General features: G+C 36.6%; 1 protein-coding gene across 1 annotated transcript; it reads right to left on the reverse strand.

The window, feature by feature from the left end:
• Window positions 1–1,633: 1,633 nt before the first annotated feature.
• LOC117542743 lies at window positions 1,634–6,794 on the reverse strand. The gene is made up of 5 exons (XM_034210577.1): window positions 6,665–6,794; window positions 5,956–6,303; window positions 5,601–5,708; window positions 4,494–4,594; window positions 1,634–2,309 (listed from the first exon to the last, which is right to left on the reverse strand). The coding sequence occupies exons 1-5, from the start codon at window positions 6,720–6,722 to the stop codon at window positions 2,244–2,246; spliced, it is 681 nt and encodes a 226-aa protein (XP_034066468.1). The 5' UTR covers window positions 6,723–6,794; the 3' UTR covers window positions 1,634–2,243.
• Between the last annotated feature and the right edge of the window lie 1,664 nt (window positions 6,795–8,458).

Consider the following 8,458-nt stretch of genomic DNA (forward strand, 5'->3'; position numbering starts at 1 on the left):
TAATGCAGAAAATAGGTGAGTGAGAAAGCAGACTGTGACACAGATGTGGGTTAATGATGTGAAATATAATCAAGTGTTGAATCAGACTTTAGTTCCACCTGGAGTAAATCCACAAGCTACCCTGCAGTATCCAAAGTCATTCAAACTAGCTGCACCTTTACCAGCTTTGAGAACACTTTCATGATCAATCATTATAAAACATATCATATATATTATTCTGAAATGGACCAATCTGCGCAATGACTTTTACTTTAGGTGCTTTAAGTTTATTTTGATGATAATACTTTTGGACTTTTACTTGAGTCACATTTTGATTGCAGGACTTTTACTGTAACAAAGTATTCCTACACTCTGGTACTTCTACTTTTACTCAAGTACAAGATCTGAGTTATAGTTATGCATACCTTAAGTGCAACATTTAAATGTGTCTTTAAATAAAAGGATATTCCTCTATGTTTATTAAAAGGTATTTTGGTAATCACTAAGAATGATAACATGTTTGCATAGGCCAAAACTAGAAGAGAAAGCACAACAGCATTTTGTGAAAACAGCACAAGGCATTCTTGGCACTGCGTTGCCAGGGGACAAAGTCATAATTAAAGACATCACTCACCCCAGACAGAACATGTTTGAGCTTCCCCCCATCAGACAGGTGCTTCAGATCAAATCAGATTAGATTTAATGGGTTTTTACATTTATTTAATCCTCATTTGTTATATTATTCTATATATGTTGCACCTACGGGACAAGCACAAAATACATTTTGTCGTGCCTTGATGCCATTTTGTCTTCTTGAATCTAATGTTTAAAACCTCAGTCTGCATCAGCCACATGCTATAGCACATTGGCATTGAATGCTTTGGCACAGTGGGAATGTTGGATTTAAACATTGTTTTTTTTCCCAGGACAACATTTTTGCCATTCTGGACAGAAATGCTTTGAATCATGAAAATCCTTAGCCCACTACAGGATCACATCTCAAATCAAATCTAGCAGATGGTTCTGAGTAAGATATGAAGAGCAGTAACACATTTGACTAACTTTATATCTGCTTAGCATTTCCTACAAGGATGATAATTGCTAACTAACTAGTTCAGTGCAGCTAAAGCTTCTCATGTTCAGTGTTGTAGGGATGCTAGGAGTAGGCTACAGTTATTTAACATAACCTACAGTATGCTAACAAATTAGCACTTTGACTGAGATATTTTATTTCGTTTTGGAGACCGTGACCAATATTTAACAGAAAAAACTGATTTATGTCATGTCCAAGGTATAATCCTAATAAACCTTTAACAATAGACGAAGAAAGAATGTAACCTTATTTCAGGTTAAATTAAACACGTGCATTTGGCATTAGCAACTCCTGCTAACTTTTTGAGTGTAATGTTGATTTTTTAAATAATGCTAAGATTGTTTTGTACGTGTCGTTTCTGGACATTTCACAAAATGAACATGATATGGGCACTGTGGCACATGTACTGAGGGATTAATGATGGTTAGATAATGATAGTGAAACATTGCCTAAGCAAAATGCACCAACAGTAAGAGTCAGTTAACCAGAATATTGCATTTTAGAAGTTCTGTATCAGTGTGTGTGTGTGAGATGAAAATGCACTCACAAGGCCACAAGTAGCGACTTCGACCGACAGGAGCTGTTTCCACTTCCTGTTGTTGACCTTTAATGCAGCAACCCAGTAACACCACACTTTCCACAGTCTGAACGGAAGACATTGTGTAACTGGCATCTTTTCTACAGAACCTCTCACTAACGCAGACCATTGACTAGCTTGTAGTACTGTAGCTACACTCAAGAAAAGTTGACTTGAATAAATGTATTATGTTAACAGATAACACATAACTGTAGTAGGTCAATTGAAAGCATTCATATTACGTTTAAATGTAAAAACTTAATACAATTGCTTTCAACTTACCTAATAAAGTTATTTGTAACCTGTTGACATAATACATTTAATTAAAGTTACTCTTTTAAAAAAAAATTCAGTGTATGATCAAGTGAAAGTCGAAGTAACATTTTTTTAAATGCACAAAGAGAATGTCCTGATGTAAATGAACTTGGACCACATAGATTGAGTTTATGGAAAAGAGAATTTATAGAAAATAGAAAATATTTACACACATTTAAAAACATGTAAGCTTCAGGTAAAAGTAAAAAGGTATATACATCATTTACATGCTGAAAGTACGGATACAAAAATATATATAAAAATTCCCCGAGCAGGTCCTCATTCACTTTCTTTGTTCTCCACACGCTCAAAGTAATCGAAGGATTCGTACACTGGCACCTGACACTGAAAGAGAGAGACACATACAAATTGTGATTGCAAGCATTATACTGTATCAGTGCTATAGCATTGTGTCTATGTACATTGACATAAGAGCTTTGCGAATGCGCAATACAAAGAATTAAGGAGGCATGAGAAATTGAAACAGTTGGTCAGAAACAGCATGCCAGATATATTTCATAATTATTACTCAATACTGTATGTCCCTGTTTTGGTTACAACGAAATCATAGTTCATACTGAATTCCCAGAAAAACTGAAATGTGTTTTTGCTGCAGTGTAAACCAGTACAACAGTGTGGTTGTGTTTTAAATCCTACTTTTTAATTGAAATGCAAGTATGATGCAAGTTTACCGTGATGCTGCCTCACCGCATTATATTTCTATTACATTTGTGAGAGAGATCAAATATAAAACTTGAAATGAAATTCATTACAAAAGTAAAACTAAAATAAAGCTTGAGCCACTACATAAGGCATTCTTAAAAAGGGAACAATTTAAGTTTTGCTCTTTCAATGCTGTAGGTGTAGGGGACTATATTACACCATACTGCAGTAAAGGTGAAAGAAACTCAATTCTAATGGATTGAACATTTGATCAAATGTGGTCAGTGTATATGCTGCAGAACATAATAACATCCAATTGAAACCAACAATGGATTTTTAATTTGATATATTAAATACTGAGAATGCTGCTATTTTATATAATGTGCTCTCATTCTACTTCCATTACGTATTGCTGCCACATGCCCCTTAGGACTTGTGTATATTTCTATGTTTTAATGGTGTGTTATGTTATGTATATTGTAGTACCTTGGAGATGTACTTGGAAAAGACAAAGAGACATTTCCACTGAGGTGGAAAATACAGTTAATCTAATAATGTTATGCCTTCAGAGAGTAGTTTTAGATTAGCATATTTAGCACCATTCACCACCTATTCACCATTTATCACATTTCAGCTCACGCAATATATAAAATCTTGTGGAACAATTCTGGAAACTTTAAGAAGGCTGATTAAAGACATTTAAATCAATGTGAGGCAGACTGACAATGAGGATGACTTATTTTAATAATAAGATGATATGTAACAATTGTGAATATACAGTAAGTTTGGTGTTAGAGTCTAACGTTTATTTGTAATTTATTTTATTACAATCACACAAATTCTGTGTTCTGTATCTACCAGAAGTTAAAGGTGGGGTAGGTAAGTTTGAGAAACCGGCTCGAGAAACACTTTGTGTTATATTCCATGGAATGCTCTTAACATCCCGATAGCAATGAATATCTGAAGTGCTTTGACAAAAAATCCATAAAGAAATATCATCTGTGGAAGCCGTGGCGCTGTAAAAAGCACGACCAATCATCTGAGCCGGCCCGGCTAAAGTAACTGGATGGCCTACCTGCCTGTCAGCCTTCCATCTGTGCACAAATTTATCTCGTGCCCTCATTGGTCATGTGCGCGTTCGTGTGTGTTGGAGGAGGGGCTCTGTAGGAAGTGGCAGATTTTTTCCGGTTGTGTATTTTCAAAAACTAGCGCACTCGAGCTGGTTTCTCCAAAATTACCTACCCCACCTTTAATGGTCTGACTTATTAGCCCTCAAATCAGTGGGCAGAACATCTGAAATGCAGTCCCTCCCTGTACCCATACGATTATTTTTATGGGGACTTTCCCGCTTTATAGTGTTCTTCATGTTTTCCTCTTCCCTTTTTGTTAACGTGTCTCCCAGGAGAGGTAAACTGCACTGTTTTCGGACATTTCTGCATTAAGCTATGAACATGTGTGTATGCTGAATTATTTCTTTCTTATTTCATCTGTGCAGGAGCCGAAGTGTGAGGGCATACAATAAAGTAACAACTGATTTGTTGTAGGCCTACATCTGTTGTCAGAATAAACACAGATCGGCTCCAACAATATGCTGACTCGCGTCTTATCTTCCAAAACACAACACAGACACCGCTGGTCCACACCGGTTGCATTATACAATAGAATGGCCAATTTCTGTTATTTTCTCCTCTAAAGTGATGAAAAGGTGGATTTCCTTTTCCTCACACTATTTGACTCTTCATTCACCATCACCACACTGAAGGAAAAAAGGGAACGAAGACCCTGCTGTTGGCGCTACCATTTTCTCTTGTCTTTTTCAGTTTGCTACTGTTACTCTGTTTGTAGACTTGGTGTCATTTTACTCACCCACTGAGAGGAACCTGTGGAGGAGCTGGTGCTGTGTTTGTCCATCTCTACTTCCTCAGAGTCGATGTGGGGAACCTCGTAGATCACCCTGGCTGTTCGTGCTGAACCCATGACACACACACACACACACACACCACACACACACACACACACACACACACACACAACACACACACACACACACACACACACACACACACACACACACACACACACACACACACACACACGCTTTATTTTACCCAAGCCATGTATTGCAGTCACAGTTGACTTTAACTAAATGTATTATGTCAACAGATTTCACATAACTGTATTAGGTTAGTAGAAAGCAATAATATCAAGTTTAAATATAAATAGGTTAAACTTAATATTATTGCTTTCGACTAACCTAATACAATTATGTGGAAACTGTTGACATAATACATTTAATTAAAGTAAATGTTTAATTTTCTTGGTAGCATTTTTTAGTCTTGCGTAGACTGCAGGGTACGCTCACCTCGAAAACGCAAAAAGCAGAACACATAGGTGGCAAATGTTTGAAAGTGCAGGAAGTTTACCATGAGAATAAATCTTGCTAAAATGCATGAGCTAATAAAGTCCAGGAATTCAAATATATTTATTTTATTTGTTCATTTAATATATTTTGAAATGTCAGATTGCGCATACATTCGATTTTTCCATTTAGTTAAATTAAGACTTTTCTAACCAAATGTATGACTAAATGTTCACATGTGAAGATCAAGATGTTTGGATTTTGTCCCCCATTTAATATAAGTCTCTAATAAGTTTATATTAATTACAAAGACTTCACCTTTGAAGTGCTGTCCAGGGTAGATGTTTTACGTCATTAACTCATTATTTTGCTTCAAATACGCAACTTTACCTTCGACTTGAGTTTTTCGGCACTTTTTTATTACAGTATATACGGTGAAAATATGTCAGTATCAGTGTCTTTCTAGTGTCTAGAAAGAGACTTATGAAGTCTGCATGGTATAGAGGTAAATGAGAAATATGCTTTTTATTTTATTTGGGTAAACCAACCCTTTATTCTGGGACAATCACTTATTTCAAATGCTTGAACAATATGGCAGTAATACATTTTTTTACCTTGTCTCCTTCGCAGACAGCAGAAACACAAGAGTGTGATGAGGAGTAATGGAGTCACCACAGCCAGACAAATGATCACAGGACGCTCCATAAAAGGGATATCTTGTCCTATCGTGAGAAAATGTAATACACAAATATAACAGTGAGAAATAGCAGAAGTGAAGGTGTTAGGGAGTTTCCTTTAATTTGTTTTCTTTTGCAGGAAATTGGATGTGTGTGCAAGGTAAAGAGATGTTAAAAAAAGTAGCACTATGAGAAAAACAACATTGGATTGTTTATTTATGAAACAGGCAAAATGTGACTGATCTAAGGTTTAAAAGTTATAAGTTATGTGAAGCCTTGTTTTGTCACCTACCTCTTGTTGAGTTGACCTCTGTGTTGTCTACAACTGTGATGACAGTACCATTTCCTTCTTTTATAGTTAAAAATGGTATCTCCACTATCACCCTGCATATGTATGTCCCTGAATCCTCTCTGGTGACATTAATTAAGGTCAAGTTTGAGCACTTGGATGTCTCTTTTTGCGGAGATCCTTGAGAGAGATTCTTCAGGTTGAAAGACCCAAATTGTGTGTCATGTTTCATCCAGTTAACTCTGACTCTTCCAATCTCCAGTGGCCAGCAGCAGGTGATGTTGACTGTCTCCCCCTCCGTGACGGAGAAATCAGGAGACTGGGTAACATCAGATGTCCCTGATGAAACACCTGTGAAGAGATGGAATGGTACATGATGAGTTGATAACAAATACATTACCTATTGCCATATTTTAAAAGCTGGACCAGCAATTTCTTTTAGCGTGTAACACAAAATCTCAAGATATGCGTTGTTTAGACATGGTTTAAGAAGATCATAGAGATTTAAACCGTTTTAATAGCGAATGTCTACAACCAAAATGTGGAAACTACACAAGCAATAAGGAAATGGTGGTCTTTGTCAATTGCCATTTATTGTTACACATTCAACAGTTATTGCTGGCATTGATAAATAAACATTTGATGAAATCCATACTTTTTGAGTACAAGTTTAACAAGGTTAAATTAAAGATTACGTTTTGTTTCTACTCACTCCGAGATGAGAGGGCACAATGAGAGGCGAGGAGCAGACTGCAGAGAAGAAGCCTCATCTTTACACTCTGATTCACCACAGACAACTGACACTCTTCACAGCTATCAACGTCCTTCCCACCACACACACACACACACACACACACACACACACACACACACACACACACACACACACACACACACACACACACACACACACACACACCCACACACACACACACACACACACACACACACACACACACACACACACACACACACACACACACACACGTCACAGTGGGCATTGTGTTTTTTCTGCCGCTGCTCTGTTCCTTCCTCTTTCCGTTGCTGCTTCAGGTTCTGTGTAAGGTAATCTCAGTTTTACAATGCTGTTTAAAGATCAAAGTCAATTCCACATTAGAAATACTGAAATGTCCCACCAACAAATAAGATGAGGAGGAGGATAAAAGCAGTCAAATATCAATATTCATTAAGGAAAATATACTATAAGGGCAATGTTGTCTTTGCCTTGTGTTTCAACTATCAGGGGACACAAATGGTGGCCTTACTCCATTTCTTACCCTAAACCTAGTCCTACATTTACCAAGTATTTTAAGGTTTCTTTGTAGCAAGTTAATCGTCACATTAATTTCTAAAAAACCTTAGGATATTCTGCAGAAGATTGGTTCAGTTCACCTGTTTATACTAAAATGGGTTGTACCATTCATCTCTGTTCAGGGGTCAGATTGAGGTGGTGGTATCTTAAAGAGGCCCTATTGTGCTTTTTGGGGTGTTCCCTTTCCTGTAGTGGGTTCTAGGTTTGTGTAAATGTAAATAGTCTGCATTTTTTCTTTTTGCCGCTGCTTTTAATTGAACTATTCATATCTTAAACTGCACTGTAACTTTTATTCATACATTTTCTCTTTTAATGTTTATTTTATTATCTTTGCTTTTTAATGACCGTTTTTAAATGCCATTTTCTTAATGTCTTTCATTTTTGTAAAGCACTTTGAATTGCCTTGTGTTGAAAGGTGCTATAAAAATAAACTTGCCTTGCTTTGCATAGGCTAGCATCCCTGTGTGCAGCACAAGCAGTATGAGAAAAATAAAGAGCTTTTTGAACATTAAAGCATGGAGACATGTCAGAGTAGAGGCAGAAAATACAAATATGAACCTGAACATGAACAAAATAGCACCCCTTTAAAGTCATGAATTGCTGTCTGCTTTAGTGTTGTGTTTTTCTTCAAACAACCACTAGGAGTCCCCAAAGTATACACTCTTCAAATCTTTGACTGAAGGGCTTACTCCTACACTGTCCAATTCTCCACTGTCTTCAATATACTAAAAACGAATTGGTCTAGTTTTATTCTGATGTAAACCCTCTGTGTACTATGTGCAGAAATATGTACTCTTATCCACACTTTTGGACCTGCCAGTCAATGTGTATGTACTGCTTTGTGTCACTTTTTGCTTAAGAGAAAACCCTTTATGAATAAATGATCCAGAAAAATCCAATAAAGCATGGACTCTACCATACTTTACTTATAGGTCCATATTTAGACAAAAACAGATGGTGCCCTTGTTTCTGAATTGCATGTATACAGTCCTGTACATATAAGAAAAGATTCATTTTTTTAATAGATGCAACATGCAATTAAAGACACAGATGCAATCAAAGGAGATATAAGCAGTCTACAAGGCACATTTTCTAAATAAAAGCATCAAGACGAATCTCAACGTGCAGATTTACACAATGTTAGCAAACTCCTTTTATCCCAAAACGTTAGCGAATAATTAAAGGTGACACGTG

The sequence above is a fragment of the Gymnodraco acuticeps genome, unplaced genomic scaffold (genome assembly GCF_902827175.1).
Source record: "Gymnodraco acuticeps unplaced genomic scaffold, fGymAcu1.1, whole genome shotgun sequence".
Lineage (NCBI taxonomy): Eukaryota > Metazoa > Chordata > Actinopteri > Perciformes > Bathydraconidae > Gymnodraco > Gymnodraco acuticeps.